This window comes from Pituophis catenifer, unplaced genomic scaffold (genome assembly GCF_029215685.1).
Source record: "Pituophis catenifer annectens isolate HBS135680 unplaced genomic scaffold, rPitCat1.0.hap2 SCAF_2, whole genome shotgun sequence".
Lineage (NCBI taxonomy): Eukaryota > Metazoa > Chordata > Lepidosauria > Squamata > Colubridae > Pituophis > Pituophis catenifer.
The window spans coordinates 45,634,880-45,655,705 of record NW_027256882.1 but is presented as its reverse complement, the minus strand read 5'-3'; the positions used below and the strand labels follow the sequence as shown (position 1 = coordinate 45,655,705).

At 44.1% G+C, this 20,826-nt stretch overlaps 1 protein-coding gene across 3 annotated transcripts in view; it reads left to right on the top strand.

Annotated features, from left to right (window-relative positions):
• Window positions 1-20,826, top strand: part of LOC139312190 (zinc finger protein 91-like) — a 162,523-nt gene that overhangs the window by 12,420 nt on the left and 129,277 nt on the right. Inside the window, exons 1-2 of one of the 3 annotated variants that reach the window (XM_070936777.1) lie at window positions 13,934-14,192; window positions 14,361-15,627. In XM_070936777.1, the coding sequence (XP_070792878.1) occupies window positions 14,002-14,192; window positions 14,361-15,627 (1,458 nt within the window). In that variant the 5' untranslated portion in view covers window positions 13,934-14,001. Of the gene's footprint in view, window positions 1-13,809; window positions 15,628-20,826 lie in introns of those variants that run through there. The other 2 variants (XM_070936776.1, XM_070936775.1) reach the window with 2 other exon arrangements.

Genomic DNA, 20,826 nt, shown 5'->3' with positions numbered 1-20,826 from the left:
TGAGCTGCACAATCATCAGAAGCTTTTTTTTTTACTTTTAAAAGCATTTTTTCAGCCGAAGAGGTTATAGAAAAAATGCTTTTAAAAATAATTTAAAAAAAGCCTCTGATGATTGCACGGCTCAGCTGGGCATGGGTGGGGCAGGGATTTTTGCTACCGGTTCTCCGAACCACCCGCCGCCATCGCTACCAGATCAGGCGATCCGGTCCAAACCGGGAGAATTTCACCCCTGCTCTAAGGTCCCATCCAGCTCTCTTCTGATTGCATCTAGAAACTTCAGTGTGCTAGAGACATCACTGACTTTCTTAAGTAGACTATTTTTGGAATATTTTGTTTTATTTTCTTTCACTGGTGGCTCTTATTTTACAATGCCTTGAGATAAAATAAAGACATTTGTTAAGGGCAATGGAGCAGTCATTGTTTATGTACAGCTTTCCTCAAAAACTAATCCTTTTCTTCCACCTCAATTATCCTTTTAATCCTTGTAATTTAAAAGGTTTTTCTGCTTGCACAGCCAGTGAAGAAGAAAAAGCTCCATTATTAATGAATCTCAATCTCACAAGAATACATCTACATCTACATGGAGGAAAGCATATACGTTATATCTACATGTACATTACATCTAAATCTATAATGTAGACATACATCTACATCTACCACTATAGGGAGGGAAACAAGCAATGAGGTTCTGCCTGAGACGCAGTACTCTTCAAAATCTTCATTAACAATTTAGATGGGGGGAATAGAAGGAAACTCATCAAATTTGGGGACAACAGCAAGCTAGAGGGAATAGCCAACGCTTTAGAAGATAGGCTCATGGTCCAGAAGAATCTTGACAGATTTGAACACTAGGCCGCATCCAATAAATGCAGTTCAGGGTTTAAACTTAGGGAAGAAAATAATAAATGTATGGAAGTGGTGGTATCTGGCTCAACAGCAATAACTCTACAAGGTGTGCAAAGAAAAATGTCAAAGAGGATTAAAGGGCAGGAGACTAAAACATGAACAGATGCAGGAACTGGGTTCTAATGTAACGAGAAGAACTAGGGATGATGTAACAGGAGCCTTCCAATACATGAGGGGCTGTCACAGAGAAGATATCAACCTATTTTCCAAAGCACCAATGGTAAGATAAGTAATAGTTGAAAACTTATCAAAGAGATATCCAGCCTAGAACTAAGGAGAAATTTCCTTACACAGCAATTAACTAGTGGAACAGCTGGTCTCCAGAAGTTTTGGGTGCTTTTATCACTGCAGGTTTTCAAGAAGACATTGGACAGGCATTTCTCTGAGATGGTACAGGGTTTCCTCCTCCAGCAGAAAATTGGGCTACAAAACACGCAAGGTCCCTTCCAACTATGTTAGCCTGTATTCTATATTTTGAAGCTCTTAGGTAAGAAGAAGGCTGAATCTTATTTCTTCTGTGTCCCTTCACTCCCTGTGTAAAACGATATAGCTTTCTACAGAACTCTCCTTAAAAGTGAAAGGGTGCACATCGGGGTAACACTGTCAGAAGCAATTGGATAAAAAAGGGTTATTGATCGGGGGAAAATGGCCTCCTCCTTTCTGGGCCCTGATGGAAAATGCACCGTTTCCACTATTTGCATAAGCACCTTCCGTGCACACAAGAATCCGACAGGTGAGTCCCTCTAAAAAGAGAAGCGGACGCCGTGCAATTCACCTTTCGGCCACTGGAGGGCGAAGGCCAGAGGAGATTTGCCATAGGAGAATGGGAGGGAAGTGAGCTCACTGGATCTGACGCCGCACTCCGTCTCTATTTAACCCTTTGAGCTTTGCAGGAGGTTTAAATGGGTGCCGGAAAGCCTTGAAGGGAGAAGAACTAGAGGCGGGAAGAGTAAGTGGCTGGTATGAGTGTGAGAAGTGTCTCCGCGTGCAAAGAGGGGGGAGGGTGGTTGCAGAGGTGCTGGTGCTAGAGAAGGAAGGGGCAGAAGCCAAGTCCCCATGCAGGTTCAATCTCCTGAGTCCTGCGGGTGGGAGATCCCGGATCCCATGTTCCCCTGCCGCCCCTCTCCACGCAGATGGCAGGCAGAGGGAAGCGGTGCTCAGGACAAGCCGCGTTACCCCAGGAACAAATCCCCAAGGAGGAGGAAGGGTCCTGGGGAATCCTTCACCCCCCATAGCCTGGAGAAAGGTCCGAAGTCGGAGATGGGGAGAGCTTGGAGGGCAAAAATGGAGCAGGAAAGAAGAACATGGTTGCAAAGGGGGAACTGGAGGAGACTGTGCCCTCCTTCTCTTTCTGTGCTGGAGGAGACTAAAATAGGGTTGGATCCTCCGGAGTTTAATTTCTCTTAGGAGGGTGAGTGAACCAGGACATCCCCAACCCCGGTGTCTCATGTGAACTTACCCTCTGCGGTTGCCTAGCCTGTTTGGGTTCTGGGTATTTTTGTGAACCTATATTTAATTGTGTGATTTGGCTCTTAAAAAGCAAACCCTGAAGAAAGGGAACAGTCAAAGCAAGTCACTTTTTTGCATTTTTTTTTAAGTGAACTTTAATGGTTTGTTCACCTGTTAGAGTTTCTCTAAACCCCCTTGTAGGTAAACACAGATTTAGATTCATTATAAAGCAAGCCCTACTTTCTGAGAAAAAAAGCAACTGAAAATGATGCAAAATGCATTTATTCAGAGTTCGATGTCCCTGATGGATGCAAGTCACAAAGTTTGTACCAAACACAGATTCATATACAAGGATTAAATGCTCAATGCCACTGTAATCCTGTACTAGCTCAGAAAAATACTTCTTTCATTTTGGAATGTGGGTTCTTCACAGTTAAATCCACCGCTTTCTCATTAATCTCAGATATACCATAGAAATTGGAATCCATTTGTAACACCCTCTGCTGGAGGCAAAAAATTGGACAGAGATGGCTGGAAGACTTGCCTGACCTGTAGCTACAGGAATGGTACTATGAATAGAAAGGTGTTTGGAGATCCACAAGATTCCCTGGACCCATTTGGAGTTGCACTACAGGACAGAGAAAGAATGAAAAGCCAATCTTTAGCAAGTGGGGGAAATGGAAAAGGCCCTTCTGGTGTTCACCCTGGGAGCTGTGGGGAGATCTGTGCAAGAACTGGACAGAAGAGCCTGGAGGAGAAAAACACCCTTTCAAAAATTCAGCCCTGGAACTTCAGGAGCTTCCAATACAAGGAGGATGAAGGTCCCCGAGGACTTTGCAGCCGACTCCATTCCTTTTGTAGTCGATGGTTGAGACCAGAAAAGCACACAAAAGCGCAGATGCTGGACCTGGTGGTTCTGGAGCAATTCCTAGCGCTTCTGCCCCTGCAGATGGAGAGCTGGGTACGAGAGTGTGGAGCAGAGACCAGCTCCCAGGCGGTGGCCCTGGTGGAAGGCTTCCTCCTGAGCCAGGCGGAGGAGGAGAAGGAGCAGGTTGAGTTGCAGGTGAGAGATTTCTATTTGGGAGCTCAGAATTGATGAAATCTAATAGACTAAATCTGTGTTTGAATTCTTAACCCTTGTTTACACAGAATTCTTTGGCATTCATTATATGCGGAGATACTCTGATAATTCTTGCAGGACATTGTTTTGTTATTAGTGATAGTTGTTCTTTTCCAATTTCCAACCTTACTGATGGATTCTGGAACTTCAAAATGGTGTTTACAGAAGAAGAATCTTGATGTGTATTGTCCATTCATTCTTCTTGTTTTCTGCCTACTTTTTCAAGTCCTTCATGATGGAGATCAGAGATCCTGAGGGAAGGGGGCATCCATCAGATTCATCTCTCAAAATGTTTTGCACGAGGATCTCTCAGGATGATCCAAATCAAGACACAACCAGAGGTAATATAAGGCTCTCCCATTCCCCAAAGAGATCTCAGCTGTCTCATCTTCTGTATGTCTTCTCTTCTCTACAACACCACCTCCTATGTTATGAATTATGCAGTTTAAACTTCTGTCTCCTTCACAGGGACGAATAGAAGGAAGGTGGCCCTTCCTGAATGTGGAGCTGAAACAGTAGTAGAAACTCCAATTCAGGTAAGAAGAGGAAATTTATGCATTAGAATTGTATTCTCCTTTTCCTTCAAAAAGTCAAGGTGGTGTACATAATACTGTCTCCTTTCATTAATCTTTTTAAGACCAGTACGTTTAAAAAGTGCTACTTCTTGCCAATTATTATTACAATAATTGTAATTATGCTGCCGTGTTGTCTGCAAAAATAAGACCTATCTCGAAAATAAGCCCTAGCTTGATTTTACACGTACATCTAATATAAGCCCTACCCCCAAAATAAGCCCTAGTTAGGATGCCACCCACTCCTTTGTGCCTGGTTGCATGAGGTGGTGTGCGGCGCACTGGTAAAAATCAAGCTAGGGCAGAGATGGGGGTGATGGAGCTGTCCCACATGCCCTGCACTTGCTTACCTTAGGACAGTTGCAGCTAGGCCTCCCTCGCCCTGACACCTGCCTTGCCCTTCCAGGCCACTTCTATGGCTGCTTGCCGCCACTTGTGCACTTCACCCCCGACCTCCATTTCACTATCAGGGGACTTCAGGAAAGGCGAAACAGAGACTGGAGGAACACCGTGCATGTTAATCTGGATCTCATTTCTCGCATTCAGAGGCCTTTCCTGAAGGCCTCTGACAGCGAAACGGAGGCTGGGGGCGACCCACGCAAGCGGCAGTGAGTGGCAGCAGAAGAATTCAGCTGGCAGCGGCCACACAGTGCTGCCACTGCGAGGTGTCGCCGAGAAGCACTGAGAAGGAGGAGGAGGTTGAGTTGCAGGTGAGAGACTTTTATTTGGGAGCTCAGAATTGATTAAATATAATAGACTAAATCTAACTATTTTTGGCATTCATTATACATGGAGATACTTCTAATTCTTGTAGAACACTGTTCTGTTATTTGTGATAATTGTTCCTTTCTTACTTTCCAACCTCATTGATGGACTTCTGGGATTTTGAAATGTTCACAGAAGAAGAATCCACTTTTTGATGTGTGTTGTCCATTAATAATTCTTCTTCTTTCCTGCCTACTTTTTCAAGTCCTTCATGATGGAGATCAGAGATCCTGAGGGAAGGAGGCATCCATCAAGTTCATCTCTGGAAATGTTTTTTAGGAGGATCTCTCAGGATGATCCAAATCAAGACACTACCAGAGGTAATACAAGGCTATCCCATTCCTCAGAAAGATCTCAACTGTTGCATCTTCTGTATGTCTTCTCTTCTATAGAACACCACCTCCTACATTACGAGTTATGCAGTGTAAATTCTGTCTTCCTCACAGGGAAGAATAGAAGAAAGTTGACCCTTCTTGATGATGGAACTGAAACAGTGGTTGAAACTCCAGTTCAAGTAAGAGGAAATTAATTTATTAGATTTGTATGCTCCCTTTCCTTCAGAAAGTCAAGCTGATGTATGTAGGCAGTCTGCTTCTATTTTTCCTTCTTGTTTGAGTTGGCTTATTTTTGTGTTCTTGAGCAGGATTAAAAGTTGAAGTAGGTTCTTTTTATGAACTCTTTTTTTAAAACCAGTACTTCAAATAACTGCTAATTGTGTCCGATTATTATTATAATTGTAGTTATGCTAATTACTTTACTCACTTTTCAAATAATTCTTCAGGGTGCCCATTTTTTTGTATCTCTTTGACTTGGATTTGTGCAGGGATGCTGAAAACTGTCTAAATATTCACATTGGCAATTATAATTTTTTTAAAAAGCTTTTTAATGAAGGTACTTTTGGCTTGCAAAGTAAATTCTAATACCTTGATTTCTGCCTGAATTTGGAGGCCAAACAGTCCAGCTTTGCACAAGCTAAAAAAATTCTTCCTCAGGAAATTTCTTCCGCTTTGTTGTCTTCCATTCAGTCGATGTTTCAGACTACAAGCAGCTTTCTTACAATGTGAGGAGGAGCAGAAGCAAATTCCCAGCTGGGCTCTGCCAGCACTTTCATGAAGGCGTTGAGGATAGACAGGATTGCTCATTCTTGGGACACCATGAGACATTTACTAAAATGCAGCAAAGAATCCCCCCTCCAAACACAGAAATGTTTTCTTCCGCAAACATAGGAAGGATCGGGGTCACTGATAGGTGGAGTTTTGAAGCCCCAAAATACCAATTGATTCCAGACATCTTTGATGTTTGCTGGAGGGTGGGTGGGTGAATGGATGGATGATGATAGTTCAATCAGTCCAGAAGGAAACTGCTGTTACTTTCAGTGAATGCCAGTGAAATTCCTAGAGAATCAGTAAAATTGATAAAACCTACCCAAACATTTCTTCAATCCAAACCTTTTCTCTCTCTGTTTTCTCACATAAACCCTGGAATGCTACTTAGCAGAGCTATTTACCTTAGTGCATAGCTTTGCTATGGGAATTTATAAACAATAGGACCAGTTTTTTTACAATTCCTCCTAGACCTTTTGTGTACTCTCTTTCCCTGTCAGGGGGGCCTTGTCTCCTTCGAGGAGGTGGCTGTGTATTTCTCCGAGGAGGAATCGTCTGTGCTGGATCCTGACCAAAAAGCTCTGCATTGGGAAGTCATGCTGGAAAATTACAGGAATGTGGCCTCTCTTGGTAAGGGTGTTTCTTATTCTCCAGTCAGAGACTTAAGGAAGACATTTTGTAGTTGGATATCACTGGCTGTTTCTTATTTTAACAAATCTCAGATATCATCTCTTGAGAGGAAGCAGGTAGAAATATGCCATTCTCCTGCTTCTATGAAGGAAATACAGTAGATCCGTGGTGTTCTGTTTAGATGCATCCTTTGCCATTTCACATCTGATGTATTTTCTATTTCTATTTAAACATGTCAGGGACAAAATAATTCCTCGACTTGAAGTAATGCTAAACTCCATCACAGATTTCAGCTTTTTGGGCTCAAATAATTCCATTGTCAACTTGCAAAGCTTTCCTGACCTACTCCCATGTTGCCATAGGCAGGAGGATGGGAAATCCTGCCTCACAGCTGCACTGAGGAATTCACTCCTCAGTCAAAACAAAACACTTCCTAGCCGGCCGAAGTCAAGGCCACTTCCACGGAGACCCGCAACAGCCGGAGGGAGTGACTTCTACAACCCATGAAATTGTTTTGTTGGGGAATGTGACTGGTGACACACCTTGGGGTGAGGGGGCAACAGGGTCAGAGGCAAGGTGCGAACTGGGTGAAGTCAGAGCTGGCTTCACTTAGGTCGTGCCAACATGGCACTCCTAATAAACAGCTGGGCTTTTCTTGCAAAATGTTTGAGGCTCCTGATTTTATTAGAGCATTGGTCGGAACTCTGACATCAAGCCAAATCTCTCAAAACTAACCAAAAATGACTGGGATTCCTGAGCTGTGGACTCTTCACTTGCTCTCTGATACTTGGGGTGCATGGAGAAACTCAGGCCACCATGGCAGAGGGCGGAATCTCCGAAGAAAGCCTGCTCCTGGCAATCCAGAAGGAGGCAGATCCATCGAGGGAAGCCAGCAGCCCAATCGGAACCCAAGTGCAGCCATCTCTGACCATGGAAACTGCCAGCCTCAGTGACCGAAGCAGAAAGGAATGAGTATTTGGGGGGAGGGATTCCCTAAGGCAGTCAAGGTCGAATTCCCCTACCCTAGCTCCCGTCGTTTGGGGCAAGCGGGCTAGGAAGATTGGAGTGGATGAAGGAGTGAGAAGAGGTCAGAACCCCAAAATCCCTACTTGGAACACTAGATGAATTTTTGGAACAATTGAGGGAAGAATTCTAATGAGGCACCCCTTGTGATGAGGGGCTGTCGTATCGCCCAAAAGAAAGGGGAAAAGAGATGGGAGGGTGCAATCAAACTCCAGGAAGTGAGAAGAAGCCCAATCCAACCTGCTAATCTCCGATTAACCAGCCCTAAATTTGAGCTGAACCTAACTTTGGAGCAACCCCAGGACGCCCACGTGCACCCACCTGCCCAAAAGTGAAGAGGCAAACGAGAACACAGCCCCCCCTTCTCCACCTGCCAGAAGGACACTGAGCCCAAGGCTGCCGCCAGTGGCTCCCCTGCGCCACAAACCACCCTGCAGGGTGAACCCCTCCTCCACGAGCTAGAGCCAATGGAGACTGCCAAGCATATCAGGCGCAGGCAGATGGGGCCCAACAAGATGAGGGACTGGCAGTGTTGAACGAGTTGCTTTGATTCAGGGGGAAGTTTGATGGGGACCCAGATCAACTGGCTCTATTCCTTGACTCCGCTGGAGTCCATCTAGGTTGTTATGGACACCTCTGCCCATCGCATAGAGCCATGGTGAACGCCATTGCCATGGGATTAGAGGGAAAAGCAAAACAATGGCTAGCAGCCCTCCATAGGAGGAGAGCTTCCCCCCCCACCAGCTTCAGGATATTGACGAATTCCTATAAGAGCTAGAAGCCAGTGTCAAAGAGGTGGAGGAGGATCAATATGCGGAGGATGAGTTTTGGAATTTAAAGCAGAGAGGGCAACCCATTAACACATCTGTGAGTTCAGAAGGGTCATGGGAAAGTTACCGCCATGGCTGGAGGAACTACTAGTCCATTTCTTCAGAGAAAGCCTAGACAAGCAAATTAGCCAAGACACCGTCTATTGGGACATTCCCAACCGACTCTGACTGGTTTCGAGTAGCCATAAAGAATGACTGCAGTTTGCGCGCCAATGAAATGTGGAGGCAGCCAGGTCCCAGAGAGAGAGGAGAACCTGAGCAGAGACCACCTGGCTGACGGGATGCTGCAGTAATCTAACTGGCCCCAAGACCAACCCTCCCCCAAGGCCAGTTGAAATGCTACAGATGTGGAGGGATAGGCCACTTTGCATCAGCTTGCACAACTTCAGCTCTGAAACCCAACCAGAGCCACCACCCAGGGCACAACTGGAATGAGGCCCCAGGCATGCCACTGACAAGTCCCAAAAAGCCCTTCAGGCTGCCGAGGGGGGAGGTGGAGAGGAGGGGACTCCAGCTGACGGCCAATCGCTGGAACCCTATGACAGTGAAGACAAGGGGGAAAATGACCCGATGGTGAATGAAACTATCCACCCTTTCATTTTCCCGATATATCTCACAGCCTGCAAAACAGGGATTCCAGGCACGTTCAAAACCCTAATAGACTCAGGCTGAACTAGATGTTTGATTAACATACCCACGGTCCTGAAACTGGGGATTAGAGTGAAGAAATTGGCCCACCCAATTAAGCTTGAGCAGGTCAACGGATCCCTATTGGGGGGAGCCCACACCACCCACCTGACTGAACCAGTGAGGCTAGAACTAGCAGACCACTGGGAGTCAATTTGATTTGTAAAACTCCCAAAATGATAGAGACGATCATCTTGGGGATCCCCACAAGTGGGGCCCAACCATCTGGTGGCAAGGGGAAACTGGAGGCTGAGAATAGCAAGAGGACCCCAACCCCCTCCACACCAGCAAATAGAGGCATCGCCCATACAAGAAACTCCCCCTAGAGCCCCACTCTGAACAAACCCTAGAGGCCGAACGGATCCCTGGAGAATAAAAGGACCTTGCTGAAGTGTTCAGTGAAACTGAGTGTGATATCCTACCCCACCGCCACCACGCAACGGACTGTGCCATCAAAATCATCCCTGCTGCCAAGCTTCCCAAATCCAAACTGTATGCCATGGCGCCCCGGGAAATACAAGAAATGCACAAATACATAGACAAAAACCTAGCAAGAGGGTTCATCGAGCCAAGAAAAAAAAGATGGAGCTATGAGATTATGCCTGGATTAATGGCATGTGTGTGCACAACCTATACCCCCTCCCTCTCATGAAGGACATGCTGTCCCACTTAGCCAAAGGAAAGGTCTTTGCTAAACTAGACCTCAGAGAATCATATTACCGAGCCCAAATCAGGGAGGGAGATGAATGGAAAACAGCTTTCAACTGCCCCCTAGGAAGCTTTCAATTCAAAGTAATGCCTTTCGGACTGCAGCCCTCCCCCCCCCGGCGGTGTTTATGCAGTTAATAAATGAGGTGTTGCATGAGCACCTCTACAAGGGGTCCTCGTCTATCTGGATGACATCCTCATCTTTACTGAGACTATAGAGGACCACATATCCCTAGTCCGCCAGGTGCTTGAAAAACTTTTGGTGGCAAACTTATACATCAAGCTGTCAAAATGCCAATTTCATTAGATTACCTGGGCTACTGAGTGTCAAACAAAGGGATAGAGATGGACCCAGCCAAGCTGTCCTAGAGTGGCAACCCCCTTGAACCTGCAGACAGTCACCAAGTTTCCTGGGATTCGCAAACTTTTATAGACAATTCATCCCCTCCTTTGCGAAAATTACCAAACCCATGACAGACCTCCTAAAAACAGGGAGCCCAGGGATGAAGCCCCACCTGGGGCAACCCCTCCAGTGGGACCTAATTTGGCAAGAGGCATTTGAAACACTAAAAAAGCTCTTTGCAGAAGAACCTATACTGAAACATCTCAACCCTGAACAACCCTTCGTCATCCAAGCAGATGCCAGTGACGTGGCGGTGGGAATCATATTACTCCAAAAAAACTGCCAGGGAAAACTACAACTTTATGCCTATACCTCTGTAAACTCACTGACTTGGAAAGATGATAGGCCGTGTGGGAAAAGGAGGCTTTTGGAGTAAGATGGGCACTACTAACTTGATGCCACCTTTGGAAGGGGAGGAGAAACTGTTTGAAGTCTGGACTGACCATAAGAATTTGGAGGCCCTTAGTACCCTGCGGAAGCTATTGCACCAACAAGTATGCTGGGCTCAATACTTCAACCGATTCAACTTCGTGCTAAAACACATCCCAGGGGAGAGGAATTTCCTAGCTGACGCCCTCTCCTGCATTCCCCAATACAAATGCGGACAGGAGGAGGTAGTAGAGACCATCATTCCCCTTACCCAAGCTGCAGTCCAAGTGACCATCTGCCGCCAACACCGCAACCGGCAAGGCCAATTTGCAAGCGATTTAACCGCGAAACTCAAAACCGAACTGGAAGCAGACCCCTGGTTCCGGGACAACTAACACATCTTGACAAAAAGGGAGGACCTAGTATGGAAGGGGGTGAAATTTTAAGTCCCCTAGTCCCTACACACCTCAGTCCTCTGGAGAAGCCATGATGTAAAATTGGCAGACCGTTTTGGATTCCTAAAAATTTTACACTTAGTGAGGAGACAATTCTGGGGCCTAGCATGAAGAAAGACGTGGACAGTTATGTAATATTTATTTATTTATTTATTTATTTATTTATTTATTTATTTATTTATTTATTATATTTCTATACCGCCTTTCTCCCGTAGGACTCAAGGCGGTGTACAGTCAAGAAAAATATAGACACACAAACATCATAAAATTGCTAATTAAAATTATTACTTAGTTTGGTCAATTAAATAAAACCTAGAATTAGATAACATTTAAAAAATCATTCACACGTTCATATGTTTAGCCCCGCCTGTTGGAACATCAGGGTCTTGAGGGCACGGCAGAAAGCACGGAGATCAGGGATATTCCGTATCTCCGGGGGCAGTTCATTCCAAAGGGTTGGAGCCCCCACAGAGAAGGCCCTCCCCCTGGGAGTCGCCACTTGACATAATTTGACTGACGGTACCCTGAGTAGTCCCTCCCTGTGAGAACGAACTGGTCGGTGGGAGGCTATTGGTGGCAAAAGATGGTCTCGTAGGTGCACCATCTGTGCCATTATGAAAAAGAGATCAGGAAACCACACACACACACACACCTCCGGGTTGCTGCAACAGGTGGTAGAGCCAACAAGACCATGGGAGGAAATCTCAACTTTATAGCCGAGTTGCCAAACAGCGGGGGGGGGGGGGGGGGGGGACAGTGACCTGGACTGTGATTGACTTATTCTCCAAGCAGGCACACTTCATACCCTGCAGCAGACTACCCTCAGCTCGCCATCTAGCCAGATTCTTCCTGAAGCACATCAACCACCTGCATGGAATACCGCGCAGAATCATCTCGGACAGAGGGGTCCAGTTCATGGCTAAATTCTGGAGGGAGTTTTTGCGGTCCATTGGGTCGTCCCAGGGCCTTAGCTCGACTTTCCATCCAAGTAACAATGGTGGGATGGAGAGACTTAACACTATGGTAGAACAGTACCTGAGGTGCTATGTGAACTACCAACAATCCAATTGGGTGGACCTTCGGTCATTCGCAAAGGTTGCTTACGCTAATGCTGTTCATAGTAGCACAGCATTAAACCCTTTCAAGGTAGTAAGTGGTATGGACTTCATCCCAATGCCAGAATACCCAAGGGAACCCCCTTCTCAGTCAGTTTGACTGATTGGCTGTCAACGATAAAAGTGGCATGGAAAAACATAAAGTGCTAGCTAAAGCAGCACAGACCTATAAGCAACAGGCAGACAAACACTGAGCCCCACAACGGCCATTCCATTTGGGGGAAAAGATTTACTTCTCCACAAAATACTTAAAGTTGAAGCTCCCTAGCAAGAAGCTAAATTCGTGTGGCCATTCCCCATAGTAAAGATTGTCAACCCAGTCATGTAGCAATTGAAACTGCCCTGACTGCTGGGAAAAATACATCTGGTATTCCACAGGAGCCACTTGAAACCAGTGGTCAGGTCAACCCTGAGACCATGACCCCATGAGCCCCCGGATCCAGTGGTCATAGGGGGCCAAACCCATTACAAGATGCAACACATCCTCGACTCTAGATGGCACAGGGGGCAACTCCAATATTTAATCAAGGGCTACCCTCTATTGGAGGCGTCCTGGGTAAAGAGTAGAAACATCCAAGCTGATCGCCTCATAGCCAGGTTCCATGAAAAGAACCCAACCAAGTCGGGGGGGGGGACACACTCTTAACTCGCGAAGCTTTCCTGATCTGCTCCCGAGTTGCCATAGGCAGGGGAATGGGAAATCGCACCTTGCAGCTACACTGAGGAATTCACACCTCAGTCAAAACAAAGCACATCCTAGCCGGGCAAAGCCAAGGCCATCTCCACGGAGACCTGTAATGGCCAGAGGGAGTGACTTCTATGACCTGCGAAATTGCTTCATTGGGGAATGTGACTGATGACACACCTTGGGGGGAGGGGGAAACAGGGTCAGAGGCAAGGCATGAACCGAATGAAATTAGAGCTGGCTTCACTTGGATCTTTGGATGCTTCCTCTGATTTTTCTTTAACTCAGAGCTGACTCTTGTTGAGATTTGAATATGTATGTATAATTATAAACAAAAAGAATGTTTGCTATTCTTAAATCTTTTATGCTTCATTAATATGAGAATTATCATTTACACCATTGTAAGCAACCAAACATGCTATATCTTAGAATTTGAAGTATTTCAGAAAGCAATAATGATGACTTCCGACTGATTGATCTTTTTCTTTAATACCTGGCTCTCATATTTATTTCTCTTTCCCCTTGAAGGTAATAATGAGCAGGACCATAAAGAGTCAAGGGAATCATTCAAAGTGCGCAGACATAGAGACATAATGAAGAAGCCTGCAATTCAAATGGAATTCCAAAGGCACGAGAGAAAAAACCCCTCAAATAATTGGAATAAGGAAAGCTCATCTTCCACTGAGGCTCACATACAGGAGTTTCTTGAGGAAGGGGGAAAAATACAGAAAAAATATATGGGGAAAGGTGTAAAACTATCCAAAGACACATTAGAGGTAAATGAACACTATCCATCCACATCCAAAGGACAAGATTATAAATGCAAAGACAATGGAAAAAATTGCAATTGGACTTTCCCATTTTCTCAGGGAAATGGGTCTCTAACATCACATAAAAGTCTTCCCATTGGGGAGCATCCGGAGAAAGGCTTGGAGAATGGAAAGAGCTTCTGTGAAAGGAAGACTTTTACTGCTCAGGAAAGGAACCACACAGGGGAGAAGCCATATAAATGCATACAGTGTGGAAAGGGCTTCAGCAAAGAGAGTAATCTTACATCCCATAAAAGGATCCACACAGGAGAGAAGCCCTATAAATGCACGGAGTGTGGAAAGACCTTTAGACGCAGCAACAATCTTACTATCCATAAAAGAGTCCACACAGGGGAGAAACCATACAAATGCATGGAGTGTGGAAAGAACTTCAGCCAACCCAGTGGCCTTATTTTCCATCAAAGGATCCACACAGGGGAGAAACCATACAAATGCGTAGAATGTGGAAAGTCTTTTAGTCGGAGCAATCACCTTACTAGCCATCAAAGGATCCACACACAGGAGAAGCCATTTAAATGCATGGAATGTGGAAAGAACTTTGGGCAACACCATAAACTTGCTTCCCATAAAGGGATCCACACAGGGAAGAAACCATATAAATGCATGGACTGTGGAAAACCTTTTAGTTGGACCAGTTTCCTTACTCTCCACAAAAGGATCCACACAGGGGAGAAGCCCTTTAAATGCATGGAGTGTGGAAAGGGTTTCAGCAAATCCAGTAATCTTACTTCCCACAAAAGGATTCACACGGGGGAGAAGCCATATAAATGCTTGGAGTGTGGAAAGGACTTCAGAATATATAGTGATCTTACTTCCCATAAAAGGATCCACACAGGGGAGAAGCCATATAAATGCATGGAGTGTAGAAAAAGCTTTAGCAAATCCAGTAGTCTTACTTCCCACAGAACAATCCACACGGGGGAGAAGCCATATAAATGCATGGAGTGTGGAAAGGGTTTCAGCAAATCCAATAATCTTACTTCCCACAAAAGGATCCACACAGGGGAGAAGCCATATAAATGCATGGAGTGTGGAAAAAGCTTCAGAAATCACAGTGGTTTTACTTCCCATAGAAGGAACCACACAGGGGAGAAGCCATATAAATGCATGGAGTGTGGAAAAAGCTTCAGAAATCACAGTAGTCTTACTTCCCATAAAAGGATCCACACAGGGGAGAAACCATACAAATGCATGGAATGTGGGAAGACTTTTAGACAGAGCAATTTCCTTACTCTCCATAAAAGGATCCACACAGGGGAGAAGCCCTTTAAATGCATGGAATGTGGAAAGTCTTTTAGTCAGAGGAATCACCTTACTTCCCATCAAAGGATCCACACAGGGGAGAAGCCATTCAAATGCATGGAGTGTGGAAAAAGCTTCAGAAATCACGGTGGTCTTATTTCCCATAAAAGGATCCACACAGGGGAGAAACCATACAAATGCATGGAGTGTGGAAAGACTTTTAGTCAGAGCAGTGCCTTTATGTCCCATAAAATGATCCATACAGGGGAGAAGCCATTTAATTGCATGGAATGTGGAAAGTCTTTTAGTCAGAGGGTTCACCTTACTGATCATAAAAGGATCCACACAGGGGAGAAGCCATATAAATGCATGGAATGCGGAAAGGGCTTCAGCAAATCCAGTAGTCTTACTTCCCACAAAATGATCCACACGGGGGAGAAGCCATATAAATGCATGGAGTGTGGAAAGGGTTTCAGCAAATCCAGTAGTCTTACTTCCCACAAAAGGATTCACACAGGGGAGAAGCCATATAAATGCTTGGAGTGTGGAAAGGACTTCAGAATACATAGTGATCTTACTTCCCATAAAAGGATCCACACAGGGGAGAAACCATACAAATGCATGGAGTGTGGAAAGACTTTTAGTCAGAGCAGTGCCTTTATGTCCCATAATAGGATCCATACAGGGGAGAAGCCATTTAAATGCATGGAGTGTGGAAAGTCTTTTAGTCAGAGGGTTCACCTTACTGGTCATAAAAAGATCCACAGAAGGGGGAAGCCAAGATAAATGCATGGATTTTGGAGAGAGCTTTACGAGGAGAAATGACTTAATTTCCCATACAGAGATACGCTTGGGTGGGAATGTATGTTAATTCTTATGAATTTTCCTATTTACAGGGACTGAGCTTGCAAAGGAATTGTTCTGTCCCCGTCTCACACACGCACACAAACAGACAGCCGGGGGTTAAATAAACTGGCAGACAACCAATTCTTCCGATAAGACGCTTGGCAACAACCCAGTAGCTGCTTGCCAAGAACTTTACTCAATAAACAAAATACACACAGTCAAGAATTGTCCAGTTTATAAAATAAATCCAAGAACGATAATGTTGTTTCCAAAGATGCAATGTGACTCGATAGTAGTTAGTTTTGTCTGTCACAGAGTCTGAATGGCCCCCTCACCCCCTTTTATACCCTGTGGGGTGTGGTCCAGTGACTCAGCTTAATCTCTGGCACGCTTTTTCTTCTGTTGCACGCGCTTATCTCTGCGACGCTGCTGGGGATCCAGCCAAGACTCATTTCCCTCATCACTGTCCACCTGTGGCTGCGTGGATGTGCTTGGCCCTGGCCCTATCTCTTACCCTTCGGCGGACACCGAAGGCATTGCTAGAGAGGAGGGTCCTGGAGAGGGAAGCCTTGCCAACTCCTCTCCTTCACTTTCGGAGTCCTCTCCTGCCGATGACACAGGCTCAGGTAACGGAGCCACAACAGGAATTTTTTCTTAGCTTGACCCTTCCAATTGGCTGACCGATGGATATGAATTTAGAAATGAAAATAAAAACAATGGGAATACCATTTTAATTATGACCTGGATTATTGGCGGTATCTATATTTAACTACAATTTATTTTATTATCAAAAGTGAGATTTTTACTCCCCCCCTTGTTTGTTCTTCCCACTTGATCACACTCAAAAGAATTTTATTTTCCCTTCTTTTTCTGAATCTTTCAATTATTTCTCCTCCTTTTGTCATTCATTAACAGACACTCAGAATACTTTTCTTTGTCCTCAGAAAAATTGGAAATGCAGAGAGATTCTAGACTTTTTAAAATATACATATATAATGCAAAGAGAATTCAAGTTCCATCAAAGTTTAGAGTGAGGTGGAATTTGATATTGAATTGTCCGCTTAGATAATTGTGATATTGCATTAACAGTGACAAGTAAGAGGTTTTCTGCTCTTAATTTTTCATGATTCCCCCTCCCTCTCTTTTTTGTCCCAAGTTAGAGATACTCACAAACTGATGCCACTGTGCTGACATTGCAAATGATCAAACAAGAAAGGTGTTTCAAATTTCAAATCAGTGGGACCAAAATAAATAAGCTTGAGTTTTTAAAAAAAACTATTTCAGAAAACTACTTGCGATCCTCCTGATCACAAATGAGACAGAGAGCCACCTCTGTGATGTGAAGAATTCCAAAAAAGACTCAAAGTTGCATCCACAGTGTAGAACTGTGATCTGAGGCAGGTACTATGTATGGAGAAGCATGGAGCCTTCTTTAGTGAAAGGCCTCATAATCTGAGGGAATTATCACATGCACAGAAGAGTTGAAGAGATGAAGGATTCCTTTCTAAAGGACCTAGAATTATGAGAAGCTCCCCAAATGCATGTTTAAAATCTTTTTTTCAAGCAATACGGCCATATTATACTCTTCTAAAGTGTGATGAAGACTAAGAAGTCGTCTAAATTTGATTTAAATTAAATTAAATAGCAATGGTATAATTACTTTCTAGTCATGTATGAAGTTCTTTTTCTTTTTAGTTGCATTAAACATAGTAACGTTCAAATATGTGGAAGTATTTGAATGGGGGCATGGTCAGGATCAGAGACTTGTGTTGGTTTGAATTTGTTTATTCAGTATTTTGCTCATTTTGAGGCCTTGAATCTCTAGAGTGGCTCTTTTTGAGGGAAATGAGTTCTGATCCTCCACAGAAATTTTCTTAATATTCACAAGATCACTAATTGGCAGGGGGCTGGACTAGAAGACCTCCAAGATCCCTTCCAGCTCTGTTCTGATTCCATCTAGAAATTTCAATGTGCTGGAGACACCACTGGGTTTCTTAGGTAGGCTGGTTTTTTTTTTTCTTCTGTTGGAATATTTTGTTTATTTTCTTTCACTGGTGGTTCTTATTTTATAATGCCTTGTGATAAAATAAAGACATTCGTTGAGGGCAATTGAGCAGTCATTGTTTATGTACAGGTTTCCTCAAAATAAATCCCCCCACTTCAATTATCCTTTTAATCCTTGTAATTAAAAAAGCTTTTTTGTGTGCACAGCTAGTGATGAAGAAAAGCTCCATTATTAATGAATCTCAATCTCACAAGATTACATCTACATCTATACCCCAAGGTATAGTACCTTAGATACGGCAGTGTTCAAAATCTTAGTTAACCATTTAGATGAGGGGATAGAAGGGAACTCATCAAGTTTGGGAATTATACCAAGTTAGAGGGAACAGCCAACGCTTTAGAAGTGGGGTCACCAACCTTTCAGATCTCAGGGACTACCAAATTCATAATTTTAAATCCCACAGATCACTAATGTGAATTTTTAAAAAAGATAAATAGTATTTAGTGCAATATAAAAAATGCAAATAATTTTTCTGTGGACCACCCAAATTTTCTCGTGGACCACCACGGACCACCGTTGGTGACTGCTGCTTTAGAAGATAGCTCTTGGTCTAGAACGATCTTGACAGGCTTGAACACTGGGCCCCATTCAATAAAATGCAGTTCACTGGGGAGAAAAGTAACGTTTTGAACTTAGGCACAAAAAAAAATAAATGTACTGTATGGAAGAGGTAGTATCTGGCTCAACAGCAGTAACTGAGAGGGACCTTAAGTCCTAGGGTACAATCACGTATATTCCAGCTGCCAAAAAAGCCAATGCAGTCCTAGGATATATCAGCCAAGGGATAGTATAAGGATCGTATGATTTCCACTTTATACTGTAAGACTACATTTGGAATACTGCATCTAGTTTTAGTCACCATGATGTTAAAAAGGATACTGAGACTATAGAAACAGTGCAGAGAAGAACAACAAAGATGATTAGGGGGCAGGAGACTAAAGCATAAAGAACAACTGCAGATACTCAGTAGGTCTAACCTACTAAAGAGAAGAACTAGGGATGACGTAACAGGAGCCTTCCAATACATGAGGGGCTGTCACAGAGAAGATATCAACCTATTTTCCAAAGCACCAATAGTAAGATAAGTAATAGATGAAAACTTATCAAAGAGATATTCAGCCTAGAACCAAGGAGAAATTTCCTGACAGATTAACTAGTGGAACAGCTGGAATCCAGAAGTTTGAGATGCTCTTATCACTGCAGGTTTTCAAGAAGACATTGGACAGGCATTTGCCTTGCGATGGTACAGGGTTTCCTGCTCGAGCAGGGAATTGGGCTACAAAACACACAAGGTCCCTTCCAACTATGTTACTCTGTATTCTATATTTTGAAACTCCTAAGTAAGAAGAAGGCTGAATCCTATTTCTTCTGCGTCCCTTCGCACCCTGTATAAAAGGATGTAGCTTTCTACTGAACCCTCCTTAAAAGTGAAAGGGTGCACATCGGTGTAACACTGTCACAAGCAATTGGATAAAGAAGGGTTATTGATCGGGGGAAAACGGCCTCCTTCCTTCTGGGCCCTGATGGAAAATGCACCGTTTCTACTATTTCCATAAGCATCTTCCCTGCACACAAGAATCCACCAGGTGGTGGTGTTAGTTGCGAAGTCGTGTCCGACCCATCGCAACCCCATGGACCATGCTCCTCCAAGCTTTCCTGTCCTCTACCAACCTGTGGAGTCCATTTAAGCTCACGCCTACTGCTTCACTGACTCCATCCAGCCACCTCGTTCTCTGTTGTCCCGTTCTTCTTTTGCCCTCAATCTTTCCCAGCATTAGGCTCTTCTCCAGTGAGTCCTTCCTTCTCATTAGGTGGCCAAAGTGTTTGAGTTTCATCTTCAGAATCTGGCTTTCTAAAGAGCAGTCAGGGTTGATCTCCTCTAGGACTGACCGGTTTGATCGTCTTGCAGTCCAAGGGTCTCACAGGAGTCTTCTCCAGCACCATAGTTCAGTGTTTCCCAAACTTGACCCTTTGAAGATGTATGGACTTCAACTCCCAGAATTCCTCAACCAGGCATACTATTCCTCAACCAGGCATACTGGCTGGGGAATTCTGGGAGTTGAAGTCCATGCATCTTAAAATAGCCAAGTTTGGGAAACACTGCCATAGTTCAAAGGCCTCAATTCTTTGGTCCAACTTTCACAGCCATACATTGCAACTGGGAAAACCATAGCCTTGACTATATGCACATTTTTTTTGGCAGGGTGATGTCTCTGCTTTTTACTAAGCTATCTAGATTTGCCATAGCTTTCCTCCCCAGGATCAAACGTCTTTTAATTTCTTGGCTGCAGTCCCCATCTGCGGTGATCTTGGAGCCCAGGAAAATAAAATCTGTCATTACCTCCATTTCTTCCCCATCTATTTGCCAGGAATTGATAGGGCCAGATGCCATGATCTTAGTTTTCTTAATGTTGAATTTCAAGCCAACTTTTGCACACTCTTTCTTCACCCGCATCAAGAGGCTCTTTAGTTCCTCTTCACTTTCTGCCATTGGAGTGGTATCATCTGCATATCTGAGGTTGTTGATATTTCTCCTGGCAATCTTAATTCCAACTTTTGATTCATCTAGCCCTGCCTTTCTCATGATGTGCTCTGCATATAAATTAAATAGGCAGGCCAACAGTGTACAGCCTTGCCGGATTCCTTTCCCAATTTTGAACCAATCAGTGGTTCCATGTCCAATTCTTACTGCTGCTTCTTGACCAGCATAAAGGTTTGTCAAGAAACAAATAAGATGGTCTAGTACTCCCATCTCTTTAAGAACTTGCCACAATTCGTTGTGATCCACACAATCAAAGGCTTTAGCATAGTCAATGAAGCAGAAGTAGACGTATTTCTGGAACTCCCTAGCTTTCTCCATGAACCAGTGTATATTGGCATTTTTTAAAAAAATTTGATTTATATGCCACCCTTCTCCGGAGACTTAGGGTGGCTTACAATGCGTTAAGCAATAGCCTTCATACTTTTGTATATTCATACAAAGTCAGCTTATTGCCCCCACAAACTGGGTCCTCATTTAACTT